Raw genomic sequence first — 13866 nt, 5'->3', positions numbered from 1 at the left:
AGAGGGCAGGCAAAGTTGGCTCCTCTATGACTTGTGGACTTCAACTCCCAAAATTCCTGAGACAATGATGCTAGCTCAGGGATTCTGGGAGTTGAAGTCCACATGTCATAGAAGAGCCAACTTTGCCTACCTCTCCAGTTGGGGGATTCTGGGAGTTGAAGTCCACAAGTCTTAAAGTTGCCAAGATTGAGAAACATTGCTGTAGAAGGAGTAAAGTCTTTTCTGGGTTACGGAAGGAATTAACCTGCCATCAATGCTAATTTCTCTCCCACGATGGTTTGTGCTAAGCGCTTCCCTGGCCTACTGAAAAACCCCAAAACCTCCATTACTTCAAGCCAGGGGAAAAAGTTTTGTTCCTCTTTTGCCCCCTCTCTCTCTCCCTCTCTCGTTTTGGTGTCTCTTTGGTGCTACAATATATAAAATTCAAACTAAAAAGCAGTCGAGGAGACATATAAAAAGAAGCTTTTTAACATACGCAAATCCTTCCAGAAGAGGTAGGGGGGGGGGGAACAAAACAGGGGAAAATAAACAAAAACCCAACCCACCCAACAACACAGCAATAAGTACATTATTTTAATTTTTTTTTTTTGAGGTATTTCATCTGCTCGGGAGAAGCTGTCGCAGTTTATGTAGGATGACTGAATATGACCAGGATGGGACGTTTTTTCCCCCTTCGGGGAGAACATTGCTGACCGGAGCAAAAAGCGGCTATTATTTAAAAACAAGAACCCAAGATGATGTTAAGTTAGGATTAGAGAGGCAATGATTGCATTGTCAGAAGAGGGGAGGAGAAATAAAAAGAGAAGCTAGTTTTCAGCACATCCTGGTTTGGGGAAAACATCACAGGTTGCAGAGCTGGGATTCGTCGCCAGAAAGGCCCCGAAAAGAGCCCGTTTTCTATTCACGGGAGAAAACAGACGTGGGATTCTGCAGGATGAGAAGGAAGCCATCAGGACCGACGCGATCTCTCTTTCGCTCAAAGCAAACACCAGTGTCGAACCCATTTCTGCCTTCGCTGCTATTTCTCAACCAGAGGGACTTTCCTTCCTACCGTTTATTCCTACGCTTGAGTCCGAAAACAGGAGGGACGAAGCAAAGAGACCCACAGCCTCTGGCAGGTAGGCGAGACCTTCTACTCCAGGTAATAGCATTTAGATTTATATACCGCTTCACAGTGCTTAACAGCCCTCTTGGTTTGCGGAGAGCCTTTTGCCCCCAACAATCTGGGTCCTCAATTTGACCGAAAGGATGGAAGACTGAGTCAACCTTGAGCTGACTGAGATTCGATCTGGCAAAACCTCTGGCACCTGGTGATGAGCAGAAGTAGCTTCCAGGACTGTCCTCTAACCGCTAAGTCTCAGACCGGAGGCCAAATTCCTGAAATGGGCTGCCCAGGAAATCGCTTTCTCGTTTTCTTTAAAAAAGAAGGTAGGATTTAATAGCCGCAAAGGAAGGTCCCCCCATCCCGGGAACTTCTTGTGCTGAAAATAATTCTTCAAACGAGCTCGGGGAAATGGCAGGGAGTCGGGAGAGATGGAAAGAGAAAGGGGAGAAGGGAGGGACGGATGCAATAAGGACGCCGAGCAAGGATAATAAGAGGGGATCAAGACATTTTTCCTCCTGCCTTGGGGGAGTGGGCTATAAGGGGAGGATTGTCAATACACGGCAGGCTTATTTGGAAAGGGAGGAGAGAGAAAGAGAGTGAAAGAAAAAAAGAAAGCAACCCCCCCACTCTTTTGGCTTCCGGGTATTGTCGCCGGGGGCCTTTCGCCACCCTAACCCTGGCCATGATCAGTCATCTAGAAAAAATTGCTTGGCCTCTCCAGAGAATCCCTGATTGAAACACGCCTCGTGTCCCCTTCCCCTCCCGTATCGTCACGGAGGACACGGCAAGACCTGAAAAACAAAGGCTTAAAAAGCCGGCGAGGTCCATCGTCCCGGATGGAAAACTCGCTAGCGTGGAGACAGTAGCGGCTCCTCTCGGCGGCTGGCCCGGGAGGGGGCAGGAAGGGGGTTCCCGGAGGCGGGAGAGGGTGGTTGAGAAGAAACTTCTCCCGGGGACACAGGAGCCGCTTGAGGCTGGAGAGCGAGCCAGCCAGGAGCCCTCAGAGAGACCAGCTGGTGGAGGGCTCGGCGCTGGGGGTGCCTCTGGAGGAAGTGGGGCTGGGGGAGCTGCTGCTCGGCCCACCGCTGGTGCTCTGGGTGTTGGAGCCGGCAAGGAGGTGGACGACGGGCTTTTGAGCAAAGAGGACACCTGCCGGGTTGGGAAGAAGAGGAGGAGAGTTAGTGGAAGCGGCGCAGCAAGCAACTACATTTTATCTTTTGGAAGACTCGCAAATGCGCTATTGCAAAAAAGTATCACTCGGGTCGACCTCAAGGACAAAGGTAAACCTCCAAGTGGCCTCGATGACCCTCTAAAACAGTGGTTCTCAACCTGGGGGTCGGGACCCCTTTGGGGGTCGAATAGCCGCCTAAGACCCTGGGAAAAAAACAAATTTCCCATACTGTTAAGGAACTAAAGCTTCTATTTTGGCACCTTGGAACATATTTTTACAATCCGACCAATCAGTGGGGGAGTGTCCCTCTGACCTTCCTGCCAATCCGCTTAAAGCTCTGTTGGGAGAATTGGCACTAGGCTTATGGTGGGGGGTCACCACAACAGGAGGAACCGTATTAAGGGGTTGCGGCATTAAAAAGGTTGAGAACCACTGCTCTAAAATGATGCAAACGGCCATCTTGTCTGCAAGGAGTGTACATCCTTCCATTCTCCGCCATCCGATCAGAGTTGAAGAAGCATCCCGGATGAGAAGAGAAATGTCTTCCAAAGGAAAAAACCCCCAAGAAAGCCCAGTTTGCCTTCTGAAAAAACACCTTGGGGACAACCATGATCTGGATCAGTGTTTCCCAACCTTGGCCTCTATCTTATCTTATCTTATCTTATCTTATCTTATCTTATCTTATCTTATCATATCATATCATATCATATCATATCATATCATATCACCTATCTATCTATCTATCTATCTATCTATCTATCTATCTATCTATCTATCTATCTATCTATCTATCGGATTTGTATGCTGCCCCTCTCCGCAGACTCGGGGCGGCTAACAACAATGATAAAAACAGCATGTAACAATCCAATTAATAAAACAACTAAAAACCCTTATTATAAAAACCAAACATACACACAAACAAACATACCATGCATAACTTGTAATGGCCTAGGGGGAAGGAATATCTTAACTCCCCCATGCCTGGCGGCATAAGTGAGTCTTGAGTAGTTTACGAAAGACAGGGAGGGTGGGGGCATTTCTAATCTCCAGGGGGAATTGGTTCCAGAGGGCCGGGGCCGCCACAGAGAAGGCTCTTCCCCTGGGGCCTGCCAAACGACATTGTTTAGTCGACGGGACCCGTAGAAGGCCCACTCTGTGGGACCTTATTGGTTGCTGGGATTCGTGCGGTAGCAGGCGATTCCGGAGGTAATCTGGTCCAATGCCATGTTAAAGGTCATGACCAGCATTCGCTGGCTGGGGAATTCTGGGAGTTGAAGTCCAAATATATTCAAGTGGCCAAGGTTGGGAAACACTGATCTAGATGATTGAGGATCTCCACATACTTTTAGCTGTAGAGTTTGGGATGAACACCCTTTGAGTGGGGTGGGGTTAGGAATGGATTTCCAGAGGGGAAAAAAATTACAGAGTGCAGGAACCATTAATTGCCTTTCGGAAGCTACTTAAAACCCACCTCTGCCGCCAGGCATGGGGGAATTGAGATCCTCTTTCCCCCTAGGCCTTTACAATTCTATGCATGGTATGTATGTATGTATGGGTTTTGTATTAATGGGTTTTTAATCGTTTTTAGTATTGAATTACTATTGTACACTGTTTTATTGTTGCTGTTAGCCGCCCCGAGTCTCCGGAGAGGGGCGGCATACAAATCCAATAAATAAATAAAATAAATTAATTAATTAAGGACCACTTGGGTGACCCCTGAGGACACAGATAAACCTCCCAAGTGGCCACCACGAAATAAGGTCTGAGAGAGATCGCAACTGTGAACCCCAAAGAGGTAGTTCGGGGGGGGGGGGGCCTCCCTCTGCACCCACCCTCCCAATTTCAACCCCTGGGCTTCCTTCCCAATGCTCTCACCAGCATAGATTGTGCCGTTTATTTCCACTGACATGTTGATGCTGCCAAAGCCAGAAGGGGTCCAGTTGAATGCTGTTGTTGCTGCTGGATCTGCTTTATCTTCTGAAGAGGGGAAGAGAGAGAGAGAGAGAGATGGAGAGAAGAACTAAGGAGGGCTGATTGAGGCTTGTAATGTATAGAACAGCTTATCTACTCTTAAAGAAAAGGTTCACCCTTGATCTCTCCCCTCCCTTCTCAAACTCACTGCTTACTCCAGGAGTTCGGTCCTGGCTGGCTGACAGTTGACTCAGCCTACCGTCCTTCCGGGTCAAATGAGGACCCGGATTGTGGGGGGCCATAGGCCGGCTCTGTTAAAAAGTGCTATTGCTGTGTTTAATTAAGTGATTTTAATTATTTTAATTATACAGTGGTACCTCGTGATACGAACCCCCCGTGATACGAACATTTCTAGATACGAACCTGGGGTTTGGAAATTTTTTGGCTCTTCATACAAATATATATATATATATATTTTAAAGTGCTATTGCTAACATGTTGTAAGCCGCCCTGAGTCTAAGGAGAAGGGCGGCATTAAAAAATTGAATTTAAAAAAAAAAGTGGTCAGTAGAATTCAAGACCAAGCTATAAACAATAAATAAGAACCACTTTTTAATATGTAAATGGATATATTGCTCTTGAGTTAAAATGGTATATTCAAAATATGCCCCCATTTTGGTGGAGGGGCTTGAATATTGTCTAGTGGCGGGCACTTAAACACCGAGCACATTGTTATAAGTTGTGTGTATTTTCTATTGTTATTGATATTATAAAAATTAATTATTTTTATTTTTAAACAGAGACTCCATGGGGGGTTGCCACTGGATTGGAGCAAGCGAGGGGAACCGGAGCAAGTGAGCGGTCTCACCTCGGCCGTTGATCTTAATTTTCATGGGCAGCTGTCGGGCCATGCTGAAGAGGTTCCTCTGGAAGGCCTGCTGGACGAAGCGTTGCTCTTCCTCGGTCATCCGGGCTATCTTCTCGCCTGGTTCTCCGGACTCCAGCCGTTCCTTCAACTGCTCCAAGGTGGCCGTTCGGGTGGCTGCTATGCTGGCCTGCGGGTTGGCCAAGCTCACCGGCATGGCGAGACGGTTTGGCGCGGAGGTGGTCAACGTCAGGCCATCACCTGCAGCGGGGAGAGACGTTCTCAGGAGATGTGGGAAGACGCAAACTCGGTTCCCGCAATAAACAAGCAACCATTCAACCAACAAGCCATGCTTTACCCTAGATCAGGGTTAAATACCTCCGGGACCGCCTTCTGCCGCACGAATCCCAGCGACCGATTAGGTCCCAAAGAGTCGGCCTTCTCCGGGTCCCATCGACGAAACAATGTCGTCTGGCGGGACCCAGGGGAAGAGCCTTGTCTCTGGCGGCCCCGACCCTCTGGAATCAACTCTCTCCGGAGATCAGGACTGCCCCCACCCTCCTTGCCTTTTGTAAACTCCTTAAAACCCACCTTTGCCGTCAGGCATGGGGAAATTGATTCCCCTGGGCCGTTCCGTTTTATGTATGGTTTGTCTCGGATGTATGACTGTTTTTTATATTAAAGGTTTTAACTGTTTTTTAATCATTGGATTTGTACTGTGTTTTGCTGTTGTGAGCCGCTCCAAGTCTCCGGAGAGGGGCGGCATACAAATCTAATAAATCTAATCTAATCTAATCTAATCTAATCTAAAGTCTATGCAGGGTTTTTTTCATTGCTCTAACTTGCTCCGAATATGTTTCTTTCCAAACAGGTGCTAACAATGTTCCCAGCTTTTTCCTGCTTGCAAGCTCTTTCATTGTTACTCTCTGCAAAGAATGTTTTCCAAGCCCTAAGTCTTTGCAGGGTTTTTTCCATTGCTCTACTTGCTCCGACTGTTTCTTTCCAGGTGCTAATGATATTCTCAGCTCTTACTGTCTTTTGCAAGCTCTTTCATTGTTACTCACTGCAAATAATGTTTTCCAAGCCCTAAGTCTTTGCAGGGTTTTTTCCATTGCTCTACTTGCTCCGACTGTTTCTTTCCAGGTGCTAATGATATTCTCAGCTCTTACTGTCTTTTGCAAGCTCTTTCATTGTTACTCTCTGCAAAGAATGTTTTCCAAGCCCTAAGTCTTTGCAGGGTTTTTTCCATTGCTCTACTTGCTCCGACTGTTTCTTTCCAGGTGCTAATGATATTCTCAGCTCTTACTGTCTTTTGCAAGCTCTTTCATTGTTACTCACTGCAAATAATGTTTTCCAAGCCCTAAGTCTTTGCAGGGTTTTTTCCATTGCTCTACTTGCTCCGACTGTTTCTTTCCAGGTGCTAATGATATTCTCAGCTCTTACTGTCTTTTGCAAGCTCTTTCATTGTTACTCTCTCTGAATAAAGTTTTTTTAAGCCCTAACCAGGGGATCAAATAATGTGCTGAAGCTGACCAGACTAAGGTTGCTAGCCAGATGAATACCTGGTAAGCAGATTCTTTTCCCTATTTTCCTCCCCAAAAACTAAGGTGCGTCTTATACTCCAAAAAATACAGTAACAACAACAACAACAACCACAACCACAATGGTGCTCTGGCTGACCTTTCCTGAGAGTGCCCGCTGGAGACAGGTGTGGGTTGCTAGTTGTGCTGCTGGGAGTGAGGCTAACAAGGGGGAAGCGGATCTTGGGGGGACAGAGGAGCGTAGGCGGTCCCGGGGTGGCGGGGGAGAAGCTGAACAAGGGGGAGCTGTAACTGGGCCGCCGGCCTTCCCTCCTGTTGCCGTCGATGGCGGCCTGCAGCTCAGCAGGGGAGCTTAAGGACTTCTTCTCACATTCGTAGGCGTAGAGGTACTTCATATACCTGGGGAGAGAAACAGAAAAGGCTGTTGGGAGGTGCCAGAGAATTTTTATATTATTATTATTATTATTATTATTATTATTATTATTATTATTATTATTATTATTTAGATTTGTATGCCACCCCTCTCCGAAGACTCGGAGCAGCTCACAACAACAACAAAAACAGTACAAATCCAAGCCCAACTGCTGGGTTTCCTCCCCCTGTCATGCGCCACAGACAAAACAGCAGGATTGCAATTTGGCAGTTCGAATCTCACTAGGCTCAAGGTTGACTCAGCCTTCCAGCCTTCCGAGGGGAGTAAACGGAGGACCCCGATTATTGGGGGCAACAGGCTGACTCTGTAAAACAGCTGATACAGTGATGTGAAAGCACTGTAACATGGTATGTGAGTCTTAAGTCAGAGGTCTGCAACCTTAAACACTCAGGGAAGCATATAGGTCAAAGGAAAGAAGGAGAGAAGGAAGGAAGGAGGGAGAGAGGGAGGGAGGGATTTATGCCACCCCAGCCAGTGAATGTGTAGGATGTTGTAGAGTGTATCTGAATGTTTGATTTTTAAACGTTTTGCTTTTTTAGAATATTTAAAATTGATTATTATGTTAATTTGATTTAGAAGTGTTTTATGTGCTGTGTTTTTTACTTAAATGTTGTGAGCTGCCTGGAGTCCAGGGAGAGGGGCGGCATATAAGTCCAATTAAGAAAGAAAGAAAGAAAGAAAGAAAGAAAGAAAGAAAGAAAGAAAGAAAGAAGAGAGACAGAGAGAGGAAGGAAGGAAGGGGAGGGAGAGAAGAAGGAAGGAAGGGAGGGAGAGAGAGAGAGAAAGAAAGAAAGAAAGAAGAGAGAGAGAGGAAGGAAGGAAGGAAGGAAGGGGAGGGAGGGAGAGAGAGAGAGAGAGAGAGAGAGAAAGAAAGGAAGGAGAGAGAGAGGAAGGAAAGAAAGAAAGAACACAAAAATGTTAGGACAGGGTGTGCCACCTTGGCAATTCCTAAGAGTTGTGGACTACAACTCCCTGATGGGGCCGAAGGTATCGGACGACTCCTCCTGCACTGCCCATCCATCCACAGCCCTGCCAGGACTTACTGGGTGCGAAGTGTAAATGCTGCGCTGGTGATGGAGGTGGGGAGGTTAAGGCCTTTGGTGATCTCCCTCCAGATCTTCTTGTTGATGATCTCCACCAAGCCTCCTTTCTCGGTCACCAGCTTGTAGAGCATGTAGAGGTCCAGGATCTGCTTGGCCATGATTGGGATGCGATTGATGGGTGTCCCTGAACGACAGCACAGAGGGAAGAGGGAGAATAAAAAAGACAACAGGTTAGCAGGAAACTCCAGCTGAATCAGTTATCTGTGCCTGCTTCTGGATTTCATTTTATGCAACAAACTCTAATAATCTGTTAAGATTTGTGGACTTCAACTCACAGAATTCCCCAACACACCCAGGAATGCTGGGAACTGAAGTCCAGGAGTCTTAAAGTTGCCAAGCTTGGTGGCCCTTGTTGTAAAAATAAAACACAAATCCATCACTTCCATCATCTTCTGAATCTGAAGTTAGTTGGGGGAAAGATCAAAAGCAACATGAGAAAATATTATTTTACTGAAAGAGTAGCAGATCCTTGGAACAAACTTCCAGCAGACGTGGTAGATAAATCCACAGTAACTGAATTTAAACATGCCTGGGATAAACATATATCCATTGTAAGATAAAATACAGGAAATAGTATAAGGGCAGACTAGATGGACCAGGAGGTCTTTTTCTGCCGTCAGACCTCTATGTTTCTATCTTGGGAACGTTAAGATGGGTGGACTTCATTTCCCAGGATTCCCTAGTCAGCATGCTGATGGAGCCAGCCCAAATAACCACTAGAAGCTGACCTCTGACCTGTCCCTCACTTTTGGTCTGAAATAATCCTCGACAACTCAAAGGTGGTCCATTCCACTTCTGGGGGTAGGCAAAGTTGGCTCTTCTATGACATGTGGACTTCAATTCCCAGAATCCCTGAGCTAGCATGACTGGCTCAGGAGTTCTGGGAGTTGAAGTCCACAAGTCACAGAAGAGCCAACTTTGCCTACCCTAGCATTAGGCATTGCTGTACACAACAACCGTCCCATCGATCGAAATATAGGGAATCGAAAGTAAGTTGGTAAGTGTTGTATTGCCTCTGTACAAATCGATGGTGAGACCACACTTGGAGTCCTGTGTACAGTTCTGGTCACCGGACCTCAAGGAGGATATAATGGAACTGGAAAAGGTGCAAAAAAGGGCAACAAGAATGGTCAAGGGAATGGAGCCCCTCCCTTATGAAACCAGGTTGCAACGCCTTGGTCTCTTCAGCCTTGAAAGACGGCGTTGAAGGGGTGACTTGATCGAAGTGTGTAAAATCATGCATGGGATAGAAAAGGTGGATAGAGAAGAATTATTTTCTCTATCACACAATACTAGGACAAGGGGGGCCCTCCCTAAAGCTCATAGGTAAGAAAGTGGAGACAAATAAAGGGAAATATTTCTTCACCCAGAGGGTCCTTGGTTGATGGAATTCCCTTCCAGAAGAGGTCGTGACAGCTGTCAGCCTGGAGAGCTTCAAGGCAGGATGAGACAGATTCATGGATGCCAAGTGTATCAGTGGTTATTGAAACAGATTTATTTATTTATTTATTAGATTTGTATGCCGCCCCTCTCCGAAGACTCGGGGCGGCTAACAACAATAAAAAAGACAATGCAGCAAATCTAATATTAAAAAATAATCTAAAAACCCCAATTTAAGAGACCAATCATACAAACAAGCATACCATGTATAAATTCTATAAGCCTAGGGGGAAGGGGAAAAAAAATTTCAGTTCCCCCATGCCTGGCGACAGAGGTGGGTTTTAAGGAGCTTGCGAAAGGCAAGGAGGGTGGGGGCAACTCTGATATCTGGGGGGAGCTGGTTCCAGAGGGTCGGGGCCGTCACAGAGAAGGCTCTTCTCCTGGGTCCCGCCAAATGACATTGTTTAGTCGACGGGACCTGGAGAAGGCCAACTCTGTGGGACCTAACTGGTCGCTGGGATTTGTGCGGCAGAAGGCGGTCCCGGAGATGTCCAAGTGCCGCCTCTATGTTGGTTGAGGCAGGCAGGATTCCCTTGAGTACCATTTGTTGGGGTTCAGGGGAAAGGGAGGGTCTTGCCTTCTCTTTCTGCTCAAGATCCCCATGGACAATGGGTGGGCCACTGTGGGACACAGAATGCTGGACTCAATGGGCTTTGGCCCGATTCCACATAGAAACATAGAAGTCTGACGGCAGAAAAAGACCTCCTGGTCCATCTAGTCTGCCCTTATACTATTTTCTGTATTTTATCTTAGGATGGATATATGTTTATCCCAGGCATGTTTAAATTCAGTCTCTGTGGATTTATCTACCACGTCTGCTGAAAGTTTGTTCCAAGGATCTACTACTCTTTCAGTAAAATAATATTTTCTCATGTTGCTTTTGATCTTTCCCCCAACTAACTTCAGATTGTGTCCCCTTGTTCTTGTGTTCACTTTCCTATTAAAAACACTTCCCTCCTGGACCTTATTTAACCCTTTAATATATTTAAATGTTTCGATCATGTCCCCCCTTTTCCTTCTGTCCTCCAGACTATACAGATTGAGTCCATGAAGTCTTTCCTGATACGTTTTATGCTTAAGACCTTCCACCTTTCTTGTAGCCCGTCTTTGGACCCGTTCAATTTTGTCAATATCTTTTTGTAGGTGAGGTCTCCAGAACTGAACACAGTATTCCAAATGTGGTCTCACCAGCATTCTATATAAGGGGATCACAATCTCCCTCTTCCTGCTTGTTATACCTCTAACTATGCAGCCAAGCATCCTACTTGCTTTCCCTACCGCCTGACTGCACTGTTCACCCATTTTGAGACTGTCAGACATCACTACCCCTAAATCCTTTTCTTCTGAAGTATTTGCTAACACAGAACTGCCAATGCAATACTCAGATTGAGGATTCCTTTTCCCCAAGTGCATTATTTTACATTTGGAAACATTAAACTGCAGTTTCCATTGCTTTGACCATTTATCTAGTAAAGCTAAATCATTTACCATATTACAGACGCCTGCATGGCTCTTCTTAGGTTCTTATGTTATGTAGAAACAAGTCTTGTCTTCCCTGAGATATACTAACCACCGGAAGCCTTTCTTCCAAGCAGTAAAGTAAGATTTTTATGTGAAAGCTTTGGCATGGCTTTAGGGTTTTATAAACCAATCGAACCAATGAAAGACTTTCCCTGTGCATAAAACTAGGAAATGCCACAGATAAGATTCGGTCTGACCGGAAAGAGTGAGAATTCTCCAAACTTCAGAGACGTTGCCCGTAAGACCGACTTCCTGAAAGTTGGGCTCAAGGTCCAAAGCAGAAAGTACTGATGCACTGCTCGGCTTGAGATAAGAAAGATAAACTTTTTATTCTTCTCTAAGATTATTTTTATGCTCTTCACCACTTTTAATGTCTAAAAAAGCTTGACAGATTAACAGGTCTCTGGATTTATTTATGTATTTATTATTTATTAATCAGATTTGTATGCCGCCCCTCTCCACAGACTCGGGGCGGCTCACAGCAATAATAATACAATGTAAACAAATCTAATATTTAAGTTAATTTAAAAAAAACCAGTTTAGAAACCAATCATACATACTAGCATACCATACATAAATTTTATAAGCCTAGGGGGAGGGAAAGTGTCAATTCCCCCATGCCTGACGACAGAGGTGGGTTTTAAGGAGCTTACGAAAGGCTAGGAGGGTGGGGGCAATCCTAATCTCAGGGGGGAGCTGGTTCCAGAGGGTCGGGGCCCTCACAGAGAAGGCTCTTCCTCTGGGTCCCGCCAAACGACATTGTTTAGTCCAGTGATTTTCAACCTTTTTTGAGCCGCGGCACATTTTTTACATTTACAAAATCCTGGGGCACACCACCAACCAAATTGACACAAAATGACACCCTAAGACACTCTCCTCTCTTTTTCCATCCCTGTCTCCTCCCCACCCTTGTGTGTGTGTGTGTATACACACTCTTGAACCAATTCCAAAAACAGGTGAGGGCTGGGGGTTTTCTCTTATTCTTTGGTTGCTTTTTATCATATGCTTTAAATCAAGACTCAATTCTCTCTCTCTCTTTTGTTTCTCTCTTTTTCCTCTCATTCTCTGTCTCAATCATTTTCTCACTTCTCTTTTTTCCTCCCCCTTTGGCTCATTTCTCTCTCTCTCTCTCCCTTCCTCTCCTTTTCTCTTTCTCTCTCTCTTGCTTTCTTTCTCTCTCTCTTGCTTTCTCTCTCTTTCTCTCTTTTCTTTCTCTCTCTTGATTTCTCTCTCTCTCTCTCTCTCAGCAAAAAGTTGCGAGACTGGAACCTGAGCTTCCTTCTTCGCGGCACACCTGACCATGTCTCGCAGCACACTAGTGTGCCATGGCACACTGGTTGAAAAACACTGGTTTAGTCAACGGGACCCGGAGAAGACCCACTCTGTGGGACCTAACTGGTCGCTGGGATTCGTGCGGCAGAAGGCGGTCCCGGAGATATTCTGGTCCGGTGCCATGAAGGGCTTTATAGGTCATAACCAACACTTTGAATTGTGACCGGAAACTGATCGGCAACCAATGCAGACTGCGGAGTGTTGGTGTGACACCCCATGATTGCTCTCGCAGCTGCATTCTGCACAATCTGGAGTTTCCAAACATTTTTCAAAGGTCGCCCCATGTAGAGAGCGTTACAGTAGTCGAGCCTCGAGGTGATGAGGGCATGAGTGACTGTGAGCAGTGACTCCCGGTCCAGATAGGGCCGCAACTGGTGCACCAGGCGAACCTGGATTACTTGTTTGTCTGTTCCTCAGACTCACAACAAAATGAAATACATAATAAACATGGCAACTTTAAGACTTGTGGACTTCAACTCCTAGAATTTTCCAGCCAGCGTGTCCAACATTACCAGCATAACTGGCTGGAGAATTTTGGGAGTTGTTGTTCGGGAGACCTCACCTACAGAAAGAGATTGATAAAATTGAAGGGGTCCAAAGACAGGCTACAAAAACGGTGGAAGGTCTTAAGGATAAAACGTATCAGGAAAGACTTAATGAACTCAATCTGTAGAGTCTGGAGGACAGAAGGAAAAGGGGGGACATGATCGAAACATTTAAATATATTAAAGGGTTAAATAAGGTCCAGGAGGGAAGTGTTTTTAATAGGAAAGTGAACACAAGAACAAGGGGACACAATCTGAAGTTAGTTGGGGGAAAGATCAAAGGCAACATGAGAAAATATTATTTTACTGAAAGAGTAGTAGATGTTTGGAACAAACTTCCAGCAGACGTGGTTGGTCAATCCACAGTCACTGAATGTAAACATGCCTGGGATAAACATACAGTATATCCATCCTCAGATAAAAATACAGGAAATAGTATAAGGGCAGCCTAGATGGACCAGGTCCAGGAGGCCTTTTTTTTTTTGCCGTCAATCTTCTATGTTTCTATGTTGTGGACTTCAACTCCCAGAATTCTCCAGCCAGCATGTCCAGCATAACCAGCGTAACTGGCTGGAGAATTCTGGGAGTTGAAGTCCACTCGTCTTAAAAGTTGCCCAAGTTTGACCGACCTCTGCATAAGAGCTTTCCACCAGCGGAAGGGGAGGAGAAATAAACATGGTGAGAGCAGGCAGTAAGTGTGGAAAGGTCGAGTGCCCCCCCCACGCCCCCCACTGCCCCTTTCCAGGCCCAGGTGCCCACCCCTGCGTGCGACCCCCTCCCCCTGTTAATTTGGAAGGGGGCCTGATGATAAAGCCGTTCCTGGAAGTTGCCCTGGTGCTGAAAACTGGGGGAAGTATCTGGGGATGGAAGGAAGCCAAGCCGATCTTTTCACAGCTGGC

The 13866-nt window shown here is 46.0% G+C and overlaps 1 protein-coding gene across 1 annotated transcript in view; it reads right to left on the bottom strand.

Annotated features, from left to right (window-relative positions):
• Nucleotides 1-446: 446 nt before the first annotated feature.
• The window catches only part of ARID3B (AT-rich interaction domain 3B), a 36650-nt gene continuing 23230 nt past the window's right edge, over nucleotides 447-13866 (bottom strand). Inside the window, 5 exon segments of the mRNA XM_070763252.1 lie at nucleotides 447-2254; nucleotides 4152-4253; nucleotides 5056-5313; nucleotides 6733-6992; nucleotides 8070-8253. Coding sequence (XP_070619353.1) covers nucleotides 2106-2254; nucleotides 4152-4253; nucleotides 5056-5313; nucleotides 6733-6992; nucleotides 8070-8253 — 953 coding nt within the window. The 3' untranslated portion in view covers nucleotides 447-2105.

Source organism: Erythrolamprus reginae, chromosome 10 (genome assembly GCF_031021105.1).
Source record: "Erythrolamprus reginae isolate rEryReg1 chromosome 10, rEryReg1.hap1, whole genome shotgun sequence".
Classification (NCBI taxonomy): Eukaryota; Metazoa; Chordata; class Lepidosauria; order Squamata; family Dipsadidae; genus Erythrolamprus; species Erythrolamprus reginae.
Note: the sequence above shows the minus strand (reverse complement) of the source record. Positions and strands in the feature narration are given on the sequence as shown.